The sequence below is a fragment of the Danio rerio genome, chromosome 19, assembly GCF_049306965.1.
Source record: "Danio rerio strain Tuebingen ecotype United States chromosome 19, GRCz12tu, whole genome shotgun sequence".
Classification (NCBI taxonomy): domain Eukaryota; kingdom Metazoa; phylum Chordata; class Actinopteri; order Cypriniformes; family Danionidae; genus Danio; species Danio rerio.
The window spans coordinates 23,752,938-23,777,480 of record NC_133194.1 but is presented as its reverse complement, the minus strand read 5'-3'; the positions used below and the strand labels follow the sequence as shown (position 1 = coordinate 23,777,480).

The 24,543-nt window shown below is 36.3% G+C and overlaps 1 protein-coding gene and 1 long non-coding RNA gene across 3 annotated transcripts in view; one reads left to right on the top strand and one right to left on the bottom strand.

Moving 5' to 3' along the window:
• Positions 1–24,543, bottom strand: part of tshz1 (teashirt zinc finger homeobox 1) — a 147,799-nt gene that overhangs the window by 38,652 nt on the left and 84,604 nt on the right. Inside the window, exons 1-2 of one of the 2 annotated variants that reach the window (XM_068215044.2) lie at positions 8,682–8,832; positions 6,551–7,056 (exon numbers count right to left, since the gene is read on the bottom strand). The exons of the other annotated variant lie outside the window; for it this stretch is intronic. Of the exons in view, the coding sequence (XP_068071145.1) occupies positions 6,551–6,590 (40 nt within the window). The 5' untranslated portion in view covers positions 6,591–7,056; positions 8,682–8,832. Of the gene's footprint in view, positions 1–6,550; positions 7,057–8,681; positions 8,833–24,543 lie in introns of those variants that run through there. 2 annotated transcript variants of the gene reach the window in all.
• Positions 8,046–11,994, top strand: LOC137488506 (uncharacterized). Its single transcript, XR_011007570.2, has 2 exons — positions 8,046–8,562; positions 11,451–11,994. It is a non-coding gene; the product is annotated as an uncharacterized lncRNA (long non-coding RNA).

The following is a 24,543-nucleotide window of genomic DNA, read 5'->3' as shown; positions in this document are numbered from 1 at the left end:
GCTGCGCAGAGGACTGAGGCAGGCAGTAATTCTTAATTGACACCTGTCAGGATAATGACTGCAGTCCCAGCTGCTGCGGGAGAATTTCTCCCCACTCCTGTTCATCTGTCAGCTCTAATACCTTTCTGAGCACCACTCCTTTCTTCTATCACTCGCTCCCTTTTTTTATTTTTTCACTTCCTCCTTTTTTTCCCTCGACTTTCTGCATTTTTAAACATCATTTCCCCCCACTAAACCCTTGGTTTCCTGTTCGCACTGTTGTTACTGTGGAACATTCCTTGGTTAAAAACATGATTTATTTATATGAAATTACATAAACCAATTTCATGTGCAGGGATAAGTTTAAACGATCTATCCAAACAATTGAATCTTGTTCAACAAACTTAAAATCGGTTTTCGCTAACAACTAAAACCATGTGTTAAGCAAAAGCCATATGAACCTCAGGCGCTGTTTAGTTGGCCGGCCCTGGCCAGTTGGAAGAAATGTACCAGAGCGCAGTTCACTTGGGCTTTGGCGCGATACGCTTGTAGTAAAACTGCGCCTGAGCTTAAAACTGACGTCACTTTTAGGGGACTGTTTCACATGGATTTATTAATTATTCTTAATTTTTAACGAACGCAAACCGTCATAGTTTGTTAAAGATGCAAAGCCCTCGCTGCATGTCAGCTGCACCTTCCGGAAACCTCCTAATACATGTGGCACGATGACTTTTATGATAAGCGTGAAAAGTGGTAGATCTGTTTGGCAAAGTGTTTGACTGTGTGTCACTAAATCCCAAACAACTAAAAATTAATTTATACAATAAAAAAATAATACAAAATGATATAACAAAAGCAATCTCCACTGTGCTGAGTGAGAGCGCTTCTCTTCCTGTTAAACTGAACAGTCGCATCATCAAAGATAAAAGCGTGCTCAGGTCCAGTAGGATAAAAATGCAATGTGAGTTCAGGAAGTGGGGAAGAGGGGACAATTGCTCTGACACTGTTCAAGGCAACTGTACCCAATGTGAGTGCACCCTAAGAGCATCACAACTAGGTACAGATGAAAAGTGAAATTATGATTATTTAACACATAACATGAGGTGAGGAATTTTTAATATTTGCTTTAACAATTAATATTTTTGCAATTTTCCTTGACGCAGACTAGAGCTGTGCTATTAATTGAAATATAATCGCAATCACGATTTGAAAAGTTGTGATTTGCTAAAACCGCAAAAACCTGTAATATGAATTTATTTTTTATTTTTCACCCACAGCAAATTCATGACTGCCATCTGTGTGTGACAGTCTTGCTAGCCAATTGAAGGAGCACACTTTCATTCTGCCCTATCAGAATTGTGCAACAGAACTATGCGGAACGCCCACAATAAAAAAAAAAAAAAAAAAAACATACAAACAGGAAAGAGCAAACGAGTGGGATGGCGTCTGCACTTCAGAAGCATTAGATGTATTAATATAAAAGAAAAACAGCACGTCCGCAATATGGGAATGTTTTGGATTTAAAGTGATGGACACCAAACAAAAACAGGTCATTTGTAAAACCTGTCACAGAATTGTTGCCAGCATGAAAAAATACAATGACCAGCACCTAAAAAGCACCACAGGCAGCTATATAAGGAGTGTGATTGAGCTGAAGCTTAAATAAAAAAAATTAAAAAATAAAAACACAAATAGAAATTGCACTATGTAAAAAAAAAATAATTTACAAAAAATGTAAAAATAAGTGGTATTTAGATATTTTCCCCAAATTGCACAGTCCTAACAGAGACACTACCTTACATCGCAAGGCAAAACAAATTTTGACCACAAAAGTTAGGCCTGCAGATAAAAAAGGTGTTTTCTCTTTCATCAGTCTTTATCTTTTGTTCACAGTAAAGCAGGATATTTTGAGTTGAGAATACAGCGGTTGATGGGAGGAGGAACAGCGAGTCCCAGGACGTGACTTCCCCATGTTTGAGGGGGCTTCATGGGTGTTTACTTAACATCATCAAAGAGCTTCCTTTCGTTTTATGCTCATCTGTCAAAATGGATGTTGTTAAATATGAACGCATGACCGCGAGGCTTGATCCAGCCGTCCTTGATAAAATGATGTCAACTGTTGAAATATCACATTAACTAAGCTATCTATTAAAATACGCAGCTAATCAAACTCATAAACAACATCATCCTGTTCGCGACGCTACACGCTCCTCAGATCCTACAACACAAACTTCAAAGCTCAATCTCCTGCTGGTCCGTTATAAACATCGGCACGGATCTGTTGGCCAAGCCGTTTGTGTTTTATCTGATGAGGATGTATAAGGCTCTCCGTGAGGAAAACGGCATACTGGGATGAGAAAACTCCACAGAGCCTCTAAAAACACCCCATCCTTCCTGTGAGCTCGAAAAAAAGCAAGGGAAAGAAGCAACAGATGAGTGCAGGGCAGGACAGAGAGAAGGCAGACGTGGGCTCCCCTGGGTACACGTTGACCTCCGTGTACTCCTCAAGCTTGGAGACTCCCGTTGCTGGGTCATGACTTGAGCTTTTCTCTCTTTTGTCTTTCTTTCCCCTCCCTCTCATCTTTCTGACTCACTGTGGACTAAATTAGCTGAGAAATGAAACATGGGGGATCAAAACAGACAGGACGAGAAGAGAGAGAGAGAGAGAGGGGGAAAAGAGTAAGAAAAAACACAGCTGGCCCTTTTGATAGTTCGGAGATTCCCATAATGCTACAGTACCTCTAATCCAAAGCTCCTCTGGTGACATGCTAGCTTTCTGTGGTCCACTGTTTGCTCATTTTTCAAAAACCGTCAGCAGACACATTCACATTCTTCATGCTCAAACACGAGTCTTAAAGTACCAATAATGTTAAAAGAAACTTGCTAAAAACTAGATAACCCCCAAATGCCTCTTAAGCTTGTTAAAACCACAGTGTTTACCAGAGACACCGTACCATCGCACTTGGCTCACGCAAAGTCCCAACATATTTTCATTTTGATCCACTCTTCCCATAAAACCTGTCATCGATCTTCATTAATCAAGCTCAACCTCCACGATCTCGGACAAGGGGAACGGCAAGCTTGGGACTCAGAATAACTGGATACGCTTTGATTTCCTATAGGCCACTGGCTTGATCCCCAAATGCAAATTAAACTATTAGTTGTAAGTGGTGGGTCCCAACATGAATATTGACTAAATGGGTCAATGTCACCTGTTAATGACATGAGAGCAGATGAGTCTACCCTCCAGCGAAGCCGACACAAGGTGAGCCCAGATGTCATGCTGCATTCTCACGTCCTTTGGACGCATTTATCTTCTGTCGTGGCATAAAAACAAACAAACTAGAACTCAAAACATACCTTCTATAGATTTATTTCAATAATTTAGACATCCCAAAAACAAATGATAACCGTCAACTCCTATCTCTTAATACAAATACACTCTAAATTGAAAAATGATAATCCGGAATAGTTCACATTTCTCACCAGATGAGAATGAATACAAGTGGAACTATGCTGCTTAATAGACTATATTGAAACCTACACATATTTAATAAATCTGTGTTAGAGAATAAAAGGTATTAACCTCATACTCGTGCTACAAAAATACATAAATCATAACAGTGCTGTAACAGCACTGCACATAAAATAATCTGTAAACGCAGGCTGATTTGTATGTAACGCTGCACTTAGAGACTTAAGCAAAGTGAGCCTCTCTACAGCCCTCAAATTCTGACAGTATTTTCAGATTTTGTGAGCATGGTGGTGCGATTATTGTCAGCAGGAGCATGGTATGTCGGTACACTCAGAGCTTGAACGCTAGTGTGACCAATGACACAGAACAGTGGTACGTCCATCAAAACAGAGACAGAGCGATGGCGTGTTTTTTGAGCACCGAGCCCGATTGGCTAAAGCAGAGGTGTTCTGATTGGCTGCCTCAAATGCTTTCTGGGCCCAGCGGTGCGGTTAAGAGCCTGGATTACTGAGGTCATTAGGCAGCATTGCCACGGTGACGTGATTAGTCAGGTAGCAAAGTCCATTTGTCACCTGCACCAGAAAATTGAGTTAATTCAGCACTACAGGCTAAAGGGACTGTATAATATCAACTTGATTACATCAAGGCAGCTGCAGACCTGACACTTCGCTGAATTTGTCAGCTTTAATCGTTAGAGCCTGTCACAAATCCATCAGGAGCACAGATAATTAGGGTTCCTCCCTAATGAAGCCAGCAGAGGAACCTTTACCTTTATGTCGGATAATTAAGAAGCCTCTGGTGCTGAGGACAGAATGCGTTTTAATGACTCCCCTTGCTAGTTCCTCCCTCCTCACGTTTTATTTTTCTTCTTTTGAGTGTGTTTGTATTTTTTTTTCCTTTTAGAACAGCTTCTCAAATGTGAATCTAAAATAAATTCAATCAAATTGCTACAAAATTGTATTTTGAAAAAATAAAAAGTATTTTAAAAAAAAGCTGAAAATGATCTTTAAATAAATCAAAAGCAGCTAAAATACTGTGAACCACCTCATGGTGGTGTCATGGCTATCCAGAGGACAGGGATGCGTAGAATGGACGCAAACCGAGCATGTCTGTATCTGTGTGGGAGGTTATGAAAACACAAAACCAAATGAAACCTGGAGCAGCGGAGAGATACCGCATTCATCGCAGAGTCCTCCCCTGGCTCCTCTCCTCTCTGCTAGAGCTCAAACTCACAGACACAGTCTGTGCTCTACGTGGGAGGCCTGTGTCTGTTTCAGAGAAAAGCCAGCAAATAAATACAAATGACTGCAGCAGCCCAACACAGAGAGGGCCACTCCGATCCCACTGCACCAAAACGACCTAAGCCCACAGCCGACGCATGTAAATCACTCAGAGCAAACAATGGCAATGATAGCAAGCAAACTCATCCGTTAAAAGAGGTGGAGCATAACGGGAGAGTGGAGCGGTGGAACGAAAGTGGAAAGTGTTTCTAGTGCACAGCACAAATTCGAACAATCATCTTGAACGACTTAAAAGTTTTAGAAAACAAAAAACAAATCACCTTGTTACGTTAAGCGACATTTCTTTTTATTCACTCGATCAATAATTCCTCACATTTTTATTTTGATGGAGAGGGGAAAAGTGTCAGACTCGGGGAAAAACGGAAACATTCTGCCTGCCAACTTTTGAATGACCATTAAAGCAAATGATGAACATGCCTGTCAGAATAGAGAAAATTAAATCAATATTCAGCTGAGGTGGAGGGGGCTGATGGCTTGTTTTTGTGAAGGAGCTGCCAGGTCAGATTACCAGGCGCCATCTCACCTCTGTGAGCTTTCGAACTCCCCACGTCAGTCTCACCATACAGCCAGGGAGACAAAATGATCCCTTAAAAATACCATTTCATTCCGCTGAGCGGAAAGGTAGAGGCAAAAACGAAGGAACAATAAACGTTAGAATGAAACGTCAACTGTGTATTGTGCTTGTTAGCCCTTAATAAAGTCGACCTCGGTAACAGCAGTGTGTCTAGTATGTCGGCTGTTCCCTCATCAGTCAAATATCAGGGCCTAATTCTGCAGATCTGTGACTGCTGATGCTTGAACTTGAAAGAGAGCCTTCATTCGGAAGAGAATGGACCTGTTAGTCACAGAGATTAAATGAGGGAAAAAAACGAAGGAATGAAAAAAAAAAAAAAGACAGGCGAAAGGGCAAAGTGGAACTCCCTCAATACAATACAACAAAATGGTGTATAATATAATCACTATTTTTATGTTTAGTCACACAAAAAGAAATCCAACAGCGTGCATTACAAATCAAAGGTCCGCTCTCTTGATCTTCACAGAAGATTCATTAAAAAAGAAATCAGCTCCCTTGTAACATCAAAGAGCACAGGTACATTTCACATGAATAAATTGAGCTGAGAGGAAAACAGATCTTAGTACAGAGGCCTTGCTCAGTGACATCTATCAGGGAAGAGATGTTCTCTCTGCTACATTTTGTGCTCTCGACACGCCCCAGCAATCCCTTATCCCTTTTTCTCTCCTTCTCTTTGAACGACGAAAAAAAGTGGTGTGTAACCCTGCCGAAAACTTCTTTCCTTTCTCTATTTTCGCGCACGACGGGGGCAAAAGTTGTCCTTTGAGTGGCTGCAGCCGAAAGGCGCATGCGTGTTTCCATGGTGAATGATTTACTGATGTTTATCAGGAATGAATAGATCAAAGGCGGCCACATGACAGGCGATCAATCAAGCATCAAATCAAGGATGGCAATCCGCATCTAAATAGATGAACTGGAGCACTTTGAAACTGCATTTTCACTCGACTACATAGGCCACGGTGGACTGTGAAGTTTTAATTTGGCACAACTTCAAAAAAAAAGTTATTCGCGTTGTTTTTAACAAACAAATTGATGCATTCTTGGAAAATTACATTTGTTTTGACAAGCTTTAAAAGTTGAAATAATTGGAAATGTATATAAAAAATAAGTCAATATGTACTTTAAGCATGTCAAACAATAAGACAATGAAGTTTAAGGGATGACTTATTTTACCCTACGCACTGATAAGCTATTAGTAAACAAAACGTTTCCACCGCTTACCTGAAGATCGCCTCGGCGCTTGCTGCTTTCTCCGCGGCATGCTGTCGTCCCACCCTCCACTTGACTTCTCATACAGAACCAAAATGCCAGTGACAGGGGAAAAGAATTAATTTTAAAAAATGTAATACAAGTGTGTATTTACGGCGCTCCTCTTCTCCTCAGAGTCCCTTTATTCCACCTCTTTAAAAAGTCACTTTGAGCCGATGCAAAGTCTAAGAGGGGTCAATAGGTCTTGAGAGGTTGTAGATTGCTTTTACAGACTAAAAACGCCTGCAAATAAATAAAAAGAAAATATAGGTGTATCTGGCCGACACGTTTAATGACTGGAAGTCAGAGCATGATTGCCAAGATCACAGATATATCTCCCGTCCATGTCTAACGGCGCAGAAAAACGCTTCCTTAGGTTCTCCTTGGATTATGGCAATAGTTTGTAGCAAAACGGAAGAAACTTCCAGTTATGGAGAGCCCGTCCAACTGTATTTCCGTCCTCGCGCTCGGTGGAAAGCCTAAAAACGGGACAAAACCCAGGGAAGAGACAGGCAGACAGGAGACAGTTAATGTCAGTCACAAACGGGGCTCGAGCTCAGTGCGCATTTTCAACGGACTAAATTCCCCACGCGCGCAGTGGAGAGTCTCTGCTCGTGCTCCTCCCGATATTCACCAAACACACTGTCCGTCCATGCTCAGGGAAACATGTGGACAGTTGATTCGGGCGAGCGTGACGCGTTTACTACAGAGCGATATACAAACACAAAAACACACACTCTCTCGCAGCGAACGTGGACTAATTACTCTTTTTGTGAAAAAACAAAAACTCCAAGGAGCGAAACGGCGTTCTCGGTCTCTTCGCTGAAATATGTATCGCGCGTTCAGGATGCGTGAGCGGTTCAGACAGTCTCAACTGATAGACAGACACATCGAGTTGCCTTTCCTGCCTCTCTCTCTTTACTCCACCCCTCCGGAGCGTCACTCTGACAGTGAAAACCCACCTGTCAATCTTTTTAATTGTTCTGTTTTTTCCCTCCCCACAAAACAGGATCGTTTGAAAGACAACGAACTGCCTTTTTGGAGAAGACATCACTTGTTTTATATGTCGTCCATTCAAACTACCCGGCTTCATTAAGAAAATAGCGCTGTTTACAATTATGTGCCACAACTGTTTTTCAGCTTTCTTGTGAAAATAAAACAAGTGTCACGTCGCGGGCAAACATTCAAACGCTTTAAGCAGGGGCTGTCGTCTGTAAACATTTGGTTTTGATATTTTAAACATTTTTATTTTAGGCACATAACATTTCTTTCATCCTTCCACTGTCCTTTCCCCCCTTTAGCCAGTTTTGTTTATCATTCTTGCGCACTTTTGCAGAGGCGAACAACTATTTTAGGCGTCCAAGCGATAAAAAGAAATCAATTGCGACCTTTTCCATCGCCGAAAAAAGGACAGTTGGAAGTTAGATTGATTCGTTACACCTTACTAGGAAGTGAACACTTTGCACGGGAAGGGGAGGGACTCCTGAAACAAGTTGAGTATGACCGTAACAAGCTTCCTACAACGCTTACACATTACTTATTCATCAATTGCAAAACATCCACAAATTAAATAACGTGTCCACGGTGTTAGACATTTCGGATCCTATTAGGTTAAGAAGCGTATTAAATCCACCGCATATCTGCTCTTCCGTACTTTGTTGTCACCGGTGTACCTGGCAGCCCCCAAAATCGTAGTTAAATCTCAACTTTGTTTTTGTCTTTATACGAGCGTTGACGCAATGTCCACTCTTTCTGTAAGTTGGCGAGTGGGTGGGTGTGTGCGTGTTTTTTTAATCGCTGGGAAGGGGAACGCGAGAAATACGAGAGGTTTTTTTTTTTTTTTTTTTGAGGTGGCCTTGGCTCGCTCCGGTCGCCTGATGTTTCTAACGGATTTTAAAGGTTGTTCGTCGCGCGGTGGGTTCGGCACGCGGTGGATTTCAGCCTGTGGACCGACGCGAGAGCTTCGCCTTGCATATCGCATCCCGGTGAGTGCACACATTTGTTAGTACAGTGTAAATGTACAAGCCAGGGCGCTAGGACATTATACATCACCACCGCCAAAGCCTTGATATTTCTATTCGCGACGTTTAAATCATGTTCTTACCTTTGACGCTTCTGCGCATCCTTGAGCCACTGCCAGTTGCAATCTAACTGATCATTTATGCCGTACGCCTGTCGGTAGGGGCTAATAATGTGGAAATATGTCCAAGTTCCGCCCCAACATCTGTCCATCTATCCATCCTCGCGACTACCTCGATCAGCCTGTCGCTGTTGATGGCTCTTACGTCACCAATCTCCCATCAGAAACTCATCGGGCTCAAAGAAGCCAAGATTGCTCCCGCTGTAGGGCACGAGCCTCGTTTTCTTAAAACGCTACTGTTTTCCGCGATTTTTGCGGGTTAACAACAGATCTCTTTCGGTCTCCTACAGCAAGAAGGGTACAATCATAATTAGCCTGTCATCTTGAGATGGAAAGAGATTTCTGTGCGTTTTCTAACAGGCATCAACTTTGATTAAATCGTATTTTCTACATCTAATGATAGTAATGACTGTTAGATTTATTATTTTATATTTTGATCGATTTAGTTGATTCTTATTTTCATCGTGAAAATCGCATTAGAGCACATTTGTAGATTCAATTCGTGCACTCGTGACAGTTTCTGTCCCATGGAAATCCACTCGCACTCTCCCGAAATGAATGCCTCTATTGGATTATTAGCTCTATCATAATAAGACTTTAAAGTCAGTGTTTTCCCCCTTCGTTTATGTTTGGAGCAGTTCTTGCAGCATTTCATATGATATGTAACATCGTCATTAAGTTCCCTTCAATGTATTTAAGTGCCCTAAAAAGATTTAAGACAGCTTTACAGTACTAAACATATTCTTATAAGTGTTTACAAAAACAGCAAGTAAATTAGTACATCTTAAATATGTTGCTCACTGTAAGTTCACTGTAACATTTACAGTTATTGTAAGGGTAAACAAAATAATATGATGCCTCAAAAAAGAAAAAGAAAAAATCCAGATCCTGCTGGGTTTCATCTCATTCTCCAAAAACCCAGACGAGTCTATTTAGGCATGGTGAATTATCCAGCTGTGCTCATATAATTTTATATTAATAACAATACAAATAATTACAGGCTTTTCCATGTGTTATAGAACTGAATCAACACATAATAATGTCTCACTTGAGCTAAATGATGACACTGTTGTCTTTTAGAGCTGCTTTAATGCAGAATCTGAATTGCCTCCATTGTTTAGTTTCCATAATAGAATGTACTTTTTTTCCTGTTGATCTCTGTACAGCTGCTTTGACACAGCTTGTACTGTATAAAGAGCTACGGAAATAAACTTGACTTAAAATAGTAGATGCATCTTGAAAAAAATAACAAAGCAACCCATTTATTTATGCAATTTATATTTCTATTATTATGTGCCAGCACAAATCATTGGCAACACAAATTTTGGTAGTGAGCATTAGTTAGTGTTGACAGCTTGGCGTATGCTAGTGTGTGTGTGTGTGTGTGTGTTTGTTTTATGTGTGTTTTGGGAATTGTTATCCATATATAATGTATAAATGTTTGTGTGTACCTATCATCTTATTCGGTGTAGAACATCGTATTCTTTTGTAAAAGGCCATGCCTGAAGGTATGCCATGCAAGCACAAGCGTAAAGCTCAAGATGCAATGCCAACGCACTTTGAAAGGTTCGCGTGGCATCTGAACTGTGCCATTTTCAGCCTTACAGTTCTAGTTAGAGCTCCAATGGGAGAAATACTTGTGTTTGTCTTTCCCTCGTAAGTTCTGTGTTTCTTTTTTTTTTTTTAACTGAATGACTGGAGGTGATGTGAGCATTTAAGTATATTGTGTGAAAAAGGAAAATAAAATGAATCGTCCTGCACTTAATGCATTTGGAAATCTGTTTACATTATTAAATTACCAGCCTAAAGTATTTAAGTTCTTATCATAGATGGGATTATGTACTGTATATTATAGTATCTGTATGTTCATGTGCTGATACTTTATAATGACTGACAGCAAATAGATTTGAAAATACCCTCAAATTTATACGCTTTTCAGTCTGATCTTCTATTTGCTATAGATTAAAATGGCCCTATTTGCATTAAAATACCAGGACATGCTATAACGCACATTATATGTTGTGGAAGTATGTCTCAATATGAGGCTGTCTGCTTAAGGGATCGCAGACGGATGGTACAAGACTGGAACTGAAAAACCGAGGGAGATTTGAGGTGATAGTCTTTGAAGTACTTATTTTTTTTATGTGTAGCATGTCACATCACATCAACAAATTATGATCCAAATTGCCCACACGCTACACGAGGCGGGATGCCGTCATATGTGTCCGCAGATATGTATGGCGAGATCTGAAGGTTTATAAACAATAACATAGCACGCTGTCGCTGTTGTATTTTTGAGTAGATGTACTCTAGACTGTCAAAATGTCAAAAAAAAGTGTGTAAAAAAAAAAAAAAAAGGATTTGATCATACTGTTGTCGTGTGTGTGTGTGTACATGAATTATAATCCCAGACTGTGCATTTCAGGCATGTAAATAGTCACATTAAAAAAGAAACATTTACAAGCAATTACACCATTCTTTTTAAAAAATCTGCGTTATGTTTTATGCAAATGTCTGCATTTCAAGTATTCTTTTTTTTAATAATCATGTATTTCACAAAACCAGCAGGCAAGATAAATACCAATTACACGATCCAGCGTATTTCCAGCAACATATCTCCCCCGTGGGGGTTACAGAAATAGGTTTGCTCTGTAAATCTTGTGAAAGTATTATACCTCGCATGTGATGCACACGTATTGATTATGCTTCCAAAATCTTGTTCTTGTCTTGTAGGTGATGTTGCTGTTCTGCAAATAGGACGATATTGCAGTCCACGGGTCAGAGGTCAGCAAAACTTGCATTTCGAATACCACTTTTAAATAATTCTCATTTGTTTACAACGAATGAAGCTGTTCAGCTATTGATAGTGATGATCGTATGGGTATTAACGTCAGTATTGCTAAAATTATAACTGTTCACCTCAACACGGCTATCCAAATAGCGGTAATAATACTCCAGACCGGCTGTGTGGTGTAACCTTACATCTGCGATCATGATCAAAGCCATTTTACATGCCACTACTGCAATTATGTTTATTAAAATTATATTACTGGATCTCTACGATCACTTAAACGTTGAAGTATATATTTAGTATTACAATTACAGCTCTTGATCAGCTGTTGTTGTTGCTGATTTAGGAGCTTCTGATTAATTATTTTTTTAATGTCATATTGTGTATGTACATTAGTCTTTATTTATTTAATAAATGTTCGTTCAAATCGTTTGAATGTTTTGATATTTATTTAATAATGCAAATAAACAATAGTTGATGAAATTGTCTTTTTTGTATCATTTAAAGTTTGAAATAAAATCAGTTTTTAATTGTTAATAGGATGACAGTGTATTTAAAAAAATAAAAGAGACAGAGAGTGAGCAGGTTTTATATTAGTCAAGTCAGAAATCTTTTTTTTTTTTTATCACAATTATTCCTTCATAGAGATTTTCCTTTTGTCATAAAAGCAGGAGACACTTCTCAAACTGAGGAGATTTGAAGCTCTTGATAAAAAAAAACTATTTTATACTACATAAAACTTCCAGCTTCAATCAGCGACTGGGTCAAATGAATTTTGTACAGTCATTGACAGGCGAAAACTAAGAATATATAATAGAAAAAAATAATAAAGAGAAGGCTTTTACTGAGAAGAGTATCTTGAAATCCATCAGATAAGGCAGGGTAATTAAAATGTCACCTTTCTCTGGAGGAAGGAGGCCCATCACACTGCTTTACGTAACTCATTACTTTTGTACTTTCGCTAAATGCTGATCGCAAAACTTATTTGAGTTGAGAATCTGACACACAGTGGAATCTGTCGATTTTAGTTATTTTTCTTCCCTTAACTGTTTTCTAATAAGATGTTTAACAATTCAACTTTATTACAGATACAAAATAGCTGTACTTTTGCGAAATGTATTTTTTGTGTTTTTGTACTAGAAATTTAAAGACATAGTTCACCCAAATATGTGATTTTTTTTCAATAGTTGCTCTCCCTTAAGCGATTTCAAACCTTTGAGTTTCTTTCTTCGGTTGAACACATGAAAGAAAGCTAAAAAAAAAAAAAATCTGTAAACACTGACGTCAATACACTAAAAAAATTATGTTTGTTGTATGTTCAATTCTTGTGGGATTTTTTGGGACAACTTGATTGTTTTATGTTCAGTGTACTTAAATTTATTTCATTTTTTCATGTTTCTTTAACACAAATTGATTGTGTGAAACTCTTTTACTACGTACCCCCAAATGATGTTTGCTGTTTGTTCAAACTACTTATTTAAAATGAGCTAAAACAACACAATTCTTTCTTTTCTTTTTAAGGGGCAACTTATTTGTTTTATGTTCAGTTTACTTAAATTTGTAAAAACTAATAAGTTAACTTAATTAACTTTTTGTGGTTTTGCAACACAAATTGATTGTGTGGAACCCAGCATTTTCTACAGCGTAGTAGAAAAACAAAAGCTATGGGTTTTAGGTTTCCAACAATATTCAAAATAACCTATTCTGTGTTAAACAGAAGAAACTCAAAAAGGTTCGAAACAAGCAAAATATGAGTACATTGTGACAATGTTTTCATTATTTTAGGTGAACCATCTCTTAGAATATTATTTATTTACACTGTATAAAATGCTGGGTTCCACACAATCACTTTATGTTGTCCAAACGCAAATCAATTAAGTTAATTTAATGTAATTTTACAATTTTAACTGAATTGAACATAATTAAGATGCCTTTTTTTTTTTATTGTAAAAATCATTAAGATGTCTAAAAAAAAACTCAAAAATTGTTGTTTCAGCCCATTTTAAATAAGTAGTTTAAACTATCTCTTTGATTTCCATTATAAAAAAATGAGTAGGTTCCATATAGATTATGTTAACTTAATGTTTTTTTTACAATTTTAAGTGGATTGAACATAAAAAAATGAAGATGTTCCAAAGATTCCTTGATAATTGTGTTTTTTCAGCTCATTTTAAATACGTTTTTTGAATTATCTCTTTAATTATACTTTATTTACACTATAAAAAATGCTGGGTTTCACACAATCCTGTCATGCCTTCCAAACGCAAGTCAATTAAGTTAACTTAATGAATTTTACAATTTTAAGTGGATTGAACATAATATAATTACGATGTCCCAAAAAATCCCTCAATTACTGTTGTTTTCCGCTCATTTTAAATAAGATGTTTGAACTCTGTCTTTGATTATACTATGTTGTTTATGCTTTAAAAACAAAACTGGGTTCCAACACAATCCCTTCATATCGTTCAAACACAAATCAAGTATGTTAACTTAATGTTTTTTGTTTTTTTTTACTATTTTAAGTGGACTGAACATAAAACAACTGTTGTCCCAAAAAAAATCCTCAAGAATTGTTGTTCCAGCTCATTTTAAATTTGCTGTTTGAACTCTCTCTTTGATTATTCTTTATTTACACTGTTAAAAAAATGCTGGGTTTCACACAATCCATTTATGTCATCCAAACGCAAATCAAATAAGTTAACTTAACGGTTTTTACAATTTTAAGTAGACTGAACACAAAACAATCAAGTTGTCTCGCAAAAAAACTTGTGTTGTTTCACCTCATTTTAAATAAGTAGTTTGAACAAACAGCAAATATATTTTTAAGTTTAGTTTATTTAGTTTATTTCTTTTTATTTAGTCTGATATGCTATATTTGTATGTGTGCAACAAGTCACACGAATGAAAACCAATCTCTACGACATTGTAAGAATGACCGAATCAGTACGTAGTCACCTACAAGCTTTCTTCCAGCAGATTTTCATAGTCTATGCGACTGCATCTGGTTATTACCTCATAAACGTCTCTTCCTGCTCCGCTGCACCTCCACGTTCAGGAGGGGCTTCCGTTCCTCGATGCACCCCTCCAAAGCCGTGCGTTTCAGCAGGAGTTAAGTGACACATTTCACATTTCAAAATACCATCCTCCAACATGAGTCCCGCTGCCTGCCATACCACCTCTTTTGTTTTCTTTGACACATGCGGTCTTCTTCCAATTAGCATTTTTCAGCCATTAAAGAGGAGAGAGGAGTGCTGAAATGTTTTCCTGTTTCATTACCACTGACTGCACCTCTTTGATTGGTTGCAAAGGGAAATGTTCGGTAAAAACATCATTTTCCGCAGAAGAGAGTGGCCAGAAAAAAGCAGAAGAGATAAACTAGTGGAGTCATATTTAAGCATATAGGATTACGGGAAACGTCTCTCTCAGCATTTTATTGATTGGATGAATTGTTATAAAAAGTGAAAGAACAGTGCAAAGAGCGAGATGGGACACGAAAGCTGCGTGCAATGCGTGATTTATATTCAGTTGTTTTTTTTTTTTAAATGGATATTTTTCCCTCTTACCACATCTTGTCATTAAATAATACAGCAGCGCGGTTCTGTCGGATTTTATTTATTTATTTGTTTGTTTGTTTGCTCCCCAGGTCTTATTTTCAGGAAGATGCTGAACAATTTCGAGCGCTACCGGAATGAAAAAGGAAACATTTGGCTCTTTCATATACTTCCGAAGCGTAATTATTAAGATGTAACCGTTTTAGATCAAAGACATGCATGAGACGCCTTTGATAATGTATGGTTTTTAAGAGAAACAAAATAGGATGTTTTTTTTTTTTGTTTTTCCGCTTCAGTCAAACTCATAGCCTGAGGGTTTGAGTTAGAGAGCGATCTCTTCTCACTACTGATGCAACAAAGAGAAAAACAGCCCCCTAAAGCTGCTCAAGAGCGCTCTACTTCTGACGCTTACTGGAAATGTGTTTGTTTTTATAAAAGATCTAAAAGCATTAATAAGAACAACAAGAAATGTTTTCCTCTTTTTTTTTTTTCTCTCCATTGACCGGCTGAAATATCCCGCTCGATGCCGAGCTGTTATGATAACACGACCCATTCGAGACCATTCAAATAGATGTGTTTTTTTAACTAAAAATACATGGGGGGAAACTATCTTTGGAGTCTTTAGTAAAATGATCTGATAAACATAACCAGAAACATCTCGCCTAGCAAACGTAGGCCACATCTCGCAGCCAAAACCTGCCATTTGTGTTTACTTAAGCTGAGACGGCTGCCTATCAAAACACAATTCAGCAGTCAGGAGGTGTTTATGTAGGGGTTTTGGTTTATGTAACACCAACGAGACTCCGTATACGCACCATTTCAGTCCCAATGTCTCTCCCAAACTGAACACCTTCACTCTCTTAGCCAGAAATAATTCGATTCAGACACACAGCCCTATAAAGTCGGGCTTTCTTTGATCCGGGTGTTAGGTTTTCCTGCCTAACGCTGTGGCAGGAGGCTGAAGGGAGTCCGTGTCTTGCCGAAAGCCTCGTCTGGTTCTGGCTGGCCTTTGCTGAGGAGCAAATGATGACGATAGACTCAAGGCTAAATCAGCAAATCAGACCAATATGGCCCTGCTCCACCCTGAAACATCCAGCAAACGTTCACACACTGCACTTCTCTTCTCAATGAGAGAGTGCTTTTTGTGCCAGGTTACATGGTGGACATTTCCCTGCTTTTTTTCTCTTTCTTTGAGGTCTTGGTAAATAAATTCTTCCTTCATTCAATACTGCACTTAAGAACTTTTTTGAATAGGACAATTTTGAATATGGTACTTTATTTTTATTTATAAATAATTTATGTAATTATAGTAATTTATTTAATAAATGTTATGTGACTTAATGCACAATACTTTTTTAAATTAATTTTAATGTTTTATTTTTAGAAATGCATTCATTCATTTTCTTTTCGGCTTAGTGCCTTTATTAATCTGGGGTCACCACAGCAGAATAAACCGCCAATTTATCCAGCATATGTTTTATGCAGCGGATACCCTTCCAGCTGCAACCCATCTCTGGGAAACACCCACACACACACACACACACACACACACACACACTATGGACAATTTAGCTTACCCAATTCATCTATTGAGCATGTCTTTGAACTTGTGGGGGAAACCAGAGCACCTGGAGGAAACCCACGCCAACATGAGGAGAACATGCAAACTCCACACAGAAAGACCAACTAACCCAGCCAAGGCTCGAACCAGCGACCTTCTTGCTGTGAGGCGTTTGTGCTACCCAAAGCACCATCATGACACCCTTATTTTAGTAAATTAATATATAATCATTTGTATTATAGTATTTTAAATAAGTATTTTTTCAATAATGTGTCATTAATACCTTTACAATTTAAATTGAATAATACAATTTACAACATGAAAATGTTTGTTTAACAAAAACATTTATGTAATTATTTTTTTTATATATATTCTGAACATCTGAGCATTTATAAATGAATTATACATATCATTATAGAATTATAATTGGCAGTATAAATATAAAAAATAATAATACATAAATAACAACGATATATTTAAAATACATTGCAGGTAAATTATGCACAACACAAAATTGACAATGTAATATTTAAAATTTTGTATCATATATATAACAAATTTTGATTTGATGAATTATAAATGCAATTTGGAACATTATGTATTATACATAATTTAGTTTACAATATATATTTTTAAATGCAAATAATATGAAATAATTAGCATCTAAACATTGAAAATATTACATTAATAATCTCCCCCATATTTAATGTTTTCCTTAATGTCTGTTTAACAGAGATATTTTTTCAACACATTTCAAAACATAATAGTTTTAATAACTCATTTCTAATAACTGGTTTATTTTATCTTTGCCATGATGACAGTAAATAATATTTGACTAAATATTTTTCAAGACACTTAACTAGGTAGGTTAACTAGGCAAATTAGGGTAATTAATTAAACAAGTTATTATGGTTTGTTCTATGGACTATCAAGGAAAAAATTGCTTAAAGGGGCTAATAATTTTGTCCCTAAAACAAATTTTTTTTTTCTTTTTTTACTAAAAACTGCTTTTATTCTAGCCGAAATAAAACATGTAAGACTTTTTCCAGAAGACAAAATTATTATCAGACATACTGTGAAAATTTACTTGCTCTGTTAAACATAATTTAGGAAATATTTAAAACAAAGGGGGACTAATAATTTTGACTTCTAATTTATATATATATATATATATATATATATATATATATATATATATATATATATATATATATATATATATATATATGAAGAGTTCAGATGCAAAAGCCGCTAAATGCCATTTCTGCCAAAAATGAGATGATGTTATTGAGTAAATGCTTAGTAGAGTAAACTTACTAGATATTCATCAAATAGTTTTGTTTGAAATCATCTAAATCCCAGCGTCAGCGCATTCAGAATTAACAGTTTGTTGGCAAAAGCCGCTAAACGCCACTTTCTTTTCACAGCAAAAGCCGCTATATCCCAAGAACCAATCAGAAGTTTTCAATGTAGCAGTGAAATATGAAAAAAAAAAAATCCAAATCCCAAATATCAGAAATGACAATAGATTGTTAAGATTTAATTAATGTCAATGTTAATGTTATTGATTAATGCACTTGACAGATTTGATTCATTCATTTTACTTCTGCTTAGTCCCTGGTTTATTAGGGGTTACCACAGCAGAATGAACCGCCACTTACTTGACAGATGTATATATATATGTGTGTGTATATATATATATATATATATATATATATATATATATATATATATATATATATATATATGTATATATATATATGTGTATATATATGTGTGTGTGTGTGTGTGTGTGTGTGTGTGTGTGTGTGTGTGTGTGTGTGTATATATATATATATATATATATATATATATATATATATCATTTTTTTAAGCAAGTAGTTATTGTATGTATATGTATGTCCTGCACACATTTACACATTTCTGACCTAATTGCTCAATCTTACTAAACTAATTAATCACAGCAGCCTAATCACAGTGACAAGGTTGGCTGGGTGACATTTCTCCAAAATCTCCATTTTTATTTTTTTTTCTTGTTTTTTTTTTTTCTTTCAGCCAGTCCCACATGATCCCCTTCGCTCTGTGTAACCACACTCATTGCGATATTTCCTCAAGGTTAACAGGTAGAACCGTTTGCAGTGCTTCGGCCCAAAGAAAGAGGGCCGCATTAATCAGAGAAAACGACAAAAGCAAATCTGTGACGACGGCCGCGTCGCCTGTAACGGCGGAGGAGGAGGATAACTTTATTAATCAACATCTCTTGATTAATTGTTATAAAGTGTCAGCCATAAATTTTCCTTCGATTTAATAATTCTCGCGGAAGACTTAACAATCTCCCTCGTGATTTGAGTTTTATTGAGGGCTGTACCGAGCGAGGTGCGCTGACATAAATAGCATCTCAGTGGCCAGTCTCCTCGTCACTGACAGATATGAAATACAATTATCAGTGTGATCTGTTTAAAAATTCATCATCAGCCTACTGTCTACAGAGGAAACGCACTCAATCTCCTGCTTTCTCGCCGTCTCTTATTCGTGTACACATACATATAGAGGGGTCAGAACTGATAAGCTGCTCTATCCATTTGAAAATTTCATTCTGTTTTTTTTAGTCCTCTGCCTCCAGCTTGTTAAGTTATTTTAACTGTGGATATTGTATTATGTGCTCTGCTGTGTCCCCCCCCTCCTCTCTTTATATTAAAACATAAATCACGGGATAATCAATCAGTAAATGACAATGCTGAGGCAAATCGCTGCTATCATTGTTCCCACACAGAATATCATTAATATGACTCTTATCAGAGATGAAACAGCCAAACACACTCAAAAGGACTTCACATATGGAGCGCAATCCATTTTTTAAAGTGACCTCATTTTAGCCATTCGTCTTTTTTAACCCCCTTTTTAATGCTGTGCTTCAAATAAGTGTGGTTCGCTTTGGACAGTCTTGCGTTCATCAGAAGATTAAGACATGTTTATGTGGTAATCTGAGGTGCATCTTAAAAATGTGACATTTAAAATAGTGTAAAACGAGATGAACTGGTGATGGATGTCTGTGTAATGTAGATTATGTTGAAATGTTATGGCTTATAGAATGAGCTGAATCAACACAGTTCTTGAGTTTTTTGGGGACAACTTAATTGTTTTATGTTTAATCTACTTAAATGTGTAAAAACAATTAAGCAAACTTGATTGATTTGTTTTGGCATAATATGAAGGAACTGTGGAATGCAGAATTTACAGTTTAGGTCTAGATTCGCATTTAAAAACATGATTTTTGCTGCTTGTTCAAACTACTTATTTAAAATGAGCTGAATCAACACAATTCTAGAAGTTTTTTTTTTTTTTTTGGGGGGGGGGGCAATGTAATTGTCATAATCAATCCACTTAAATTTGTAAAAAAAAAAAAAAAAAAAAACTTTTTTAATCAATTTGTTTTGGGACAACAACATTTTTTACAGTTTAGAACTAGATACACTCAAAAAAGATTTTACCGCTTGTTCATGCTACATATTTAAAATGAGCTGAATCAACACAATTCTTGAGGTTTTTGTTTTGGGGGGGGGGGTAATTGTTTTATGTTCTATCTGCTTAAATTTGTAAAAAAAATAATAATAATAAATTAAGCTTACATAATATGTGTTGGCACAACATAAAGGAATCGTGGAATGCAGGAATTTTTTTATTTTTTTTTTTACAGTTTATATCTAGATATACACACACACACACACACACACACACACACACACACACACACACACACACACACACACACACACAAAATTTGCTTGTTCAAAGTACTAGCTTAATCAACACAATTCTTGAGGGTTTTTGACAATTTAATGGTTTTATGTTCAAGCTGAATCGATTTGTGTTAGGACAAAATAAAGGAATTGTGTTGAACCAAGCTTTTTTTTTAACAGTGTGCTGATAAAAAAATTCTGATATAATCTGATTCTGATTCTATTGTTCCTTTAGTCTTTGTCTAGAATGGCTAAACTAGGTAGTTTACTATTAATATATATTAGAAAATATAGTAATTGTGTATGTATTAATAAATAAGAGACCACTTAAAAATAATGAGTTTATCTAGATTTAATAAAACCTTTGGATTTATGAGTTATGGGTTTGAGTAAAATCATTATAATATAAATTGAATAAATAAATATAAATTTATTAAATAAATGTAATAATTTATTTCAGTCTATAAAACTTTTTTCTACTTTTCAAACAATTACATTGTCCATATTTTTTTAAATATTAATTGTTATTATTTCACCAAATATTGATTTCTTAACTCTCTAAAGTTAAAATTCAGATGCAAAACCATCTAGGTGCTTAATTTTTTCTTGTAGGTGCAGTAATTTCACTGTAATAGCAAATATAGGTTCTTTTCATTGCTTTTAAATTGAAAGAACATTAACAAAGGAGACTGAGAAAAAGGCTCATTTCAGAAAAAAAAATCAAATGGCACTAAGGTTTTTGCATCTGAACTGTTCTAATGTTATTATTGTGTTCTCACAATAACATATTTCTTGGTCACACTTTATTTGTAGGTACAATGAGGTATATGCACGTTTAATTTCAGCCAGCCAGCCTCAGCGCTTCCGGTGAACTGTCTTTCCATTATAAAATCACCAAGTTTAAGATCTGATTTCTTTCAGTGATCTTCACAGCCTGATATATATATATATGTATATATATATATATATATATATATATATATATATATATATATATATATATATATATATATATATATATATATATATATATATCAGCATCTGTAAAATGCTGATAATAGGTCTAGATACACTCAAAAAAATTGCTGCTTGTTCAAACTCTTTATTTAAAATGAACTGAATCAACTATTTATTTTTTTTCGTAATGGTTTAATGTTAAATCCACTTAAATTTGTAACAACAAATAAGCTAACTTAATCGTTTTATGTTTTGGGACAAAAAAAGGAATTGTGTGTAACTCAGCATTTTTTTTCCAGTGTATAGATTCAATTGTGTATAGATTCTATATACAGTTCTGATTCTATTGTCCCTTTAGCTTGTGTCAAGAATAGCTAAGCTTGGTAGTTCATTAAAATAATGAGTATATCTGTATTTAATAAATGTTGTCTAAAAAAAGGCCTTAGCAATGCATATTACTAATCAAACATTAGGTTTATATATATATATATATATATATATATATATATATATATATATATATATATATATATATATATATATATATATATATATATATTATAAATTTATAAAATGTCTTCAGGAAACATGATCTTTATTCAATATTCTAATGATTTTTGGCATAAAATAAAAATCTAAAACAACTTTATAAACTTGATTTATTTTGATTTTCCATTTCATTACAATAAACAGACAGAGGTGTCGCTTTAAAAATGCTCACATCTATAATGAAAGCTTTCGATTGCTTTCCCAACTTTTTTTTGCTCATTTAGGAAAAAAATGAATTGTTTATAAAAAATATACCAAGATCGGCATCTTTAGATTTTATTATTATTAGTAGTATGCATATATGTTCGATGAAAGACGCACCCAGAACCCAGACTTTCACTTCTCTTCAAATGGCATGTATAGAATCCGTTTAGGAAACAGGCTTTTCATTCAGTATTCAAAATCTCCAACAACTTAAGACATGTATGAGTACAACCCTCACAAATCCATCTTTTAAATTAATATTTTTTTAATAGGACACTATGCAATATTATATTTGTACATATATATTAGATTAGTCAGTACTGAAGCCAAATCTGGAGCTCATCTAACAAAATAACTTACAATAACACTCCAAAAATTAGTACACACAAATTCATGTTATTAAAAAAAATACTAAATACAATTTTTAAAAGGGGGAAAAATCAAAAGAAGCAGATAAATAAAAAAATTGTTTTGTAATTTTGTAGGCTGCAATATTTTGCTTGACTTTTTTGTATTGTCTTTCAATTTCTAAAGATGATTGGTGACTAACAATTATTTGAATAAATATATCAGTTTAATAAATCTGTTTTATTGAAAAATATCAAAATGCATTGCCTATATTCACTGAGAAATGGATCAAAATATTAATTTTAAAAATGGGCTGTACTCAGTTATGCTGAAGACTGTATATAGATATTCTTCATGTGTGTGTAAGAAAATATAGATTTTCTAATTTTCTGCTAGGACACGTTTTATTTTTTTATCCGTTAAACACTGGCTCATGATACTTTTTAAAGAACAAGTATGGTTTGAATCACTTTACTCCTCCAAACTTGGATCAGCACTCTTCTATTTACATCTGTCCTCCAAACAAAAACAACTTCTGCAGATGTTCACGAAATCCAGAAGTGCAGCAGAGAAAGACACGCAACTTATGTCTTTAATTAAAGCTCCGTCCCATTTACATCTCCATTGTCCCGCGGTCTCCGTCGACACAGCTGTAGAGCAAAGACAGCTCTGTCCTGAGCAGACAGTCCTGCTGGTTGCCAATTAACCAGCGAAAGGGACTCTACGTCCACACCCACCTCAGCTGGCAGCAGCCCAATTTACAAGCGGCGTGTCTGGAAGTGGGCTGATCTACACGTGTCGCGCCTGAAGTTTGCAGTCTGCCGAGACCAACGGATGGACAGGTAGTGCCAACCCCACCTCAGACAACCCCCCCCTTCCTCCTCCTTCTCCATCTTTCCCTTCCTCCGCTGATCAAGGACACCCGTATCAGCATGAGCGCAGAGAGAGGCCATCCATCAGGGCAGATGGGTAATAGAAACACTGTGTGACAATGGTCATCAGCGTCGAAAACAACAGCCTATAAACATCCAGTGACATGAGCGGGGGTGGTAAAACCAGGAATTGAGAGAGAGACAGCATGAAAGATTGTGAAAGGAGAGACCGAGAAATGATTTAGAAAGCGAGGTAACAGGAATGCATTTTGCGAGTGCCAGCGCATCTCAAAGTCCAACGCAAACAAAGTCAAGGTCCGTCGTCTGTTTATTTCCCAAAACGAGACGGAGAGCAACAAATTGACAGAAGCGATTAAACCGGGAGTGCGATGACGAAGAGAAGGCGAAGTCTGGTACATCTGAGGCCTTCGCTGAAGTACCCAAAACAAGCCGTTTTGTCCTGTTTCAAAGGTCGCGAAACGCCGCCAAATCGTTTTGACTTTTGCCGCTCAAACGCTTTTATTTATTTACCTCGCTGTTATATTTATTTCATTCTCCCGTTTGCCAAATAAAGACTAATTAGAGGAGCAGAGACGTTTGAGAATATGAGGCCTGCCTCACATGGTGGGATTTATATTTTTTTCCCTTCCTCTTTTCTAATTTTTTGTCAGCTTTTTTTTCCTCTCTCTCTCCCCATCAGTTTAATTAGCCAACATTTGTCTCAGTTTTCCTGAGCAGCGTTTGTTTATCCTAGTGTCACGCCTGACATTGGCCAATTAGTGCAGTGAAATTGTTTAGCCTCAATAGCACAAGCGGTGGAAAACACTCCCGAGATGTTTGCTCCAAGCTCACGGGGAGATTCGCTGAGAATTTTTTATTTTTTTTGGGTGGGGGGAGAAAAAGCGCAAAAGGGATGTCAGGGTGATTCGGCGGATTATGAAGAATCATGAACACATGAGGGTTTTGATTATGGGGCGTGTTTGGGAGGATGTTATTGGTCGTGTGACAGCAGTGGAAAACGTATGGAATTAGGCAAAAAGTCCATTCTTAAAAGGGTCATTAAAGGAGATTTTTTTAATTATCAGTGTTTTAATATGTTCCTCAGGTTCACTTGACATGTTAATATGCATTTTTAGAGTTAAATACATTTACTTGAATGTGAAGAACATGTTTTTAAACTTGTGTAAAATAGGGTTTACCAGTACGCAGTTTACTGTTACTAAGGTAGTATCGCAGTACTATGGCTCCGAAAT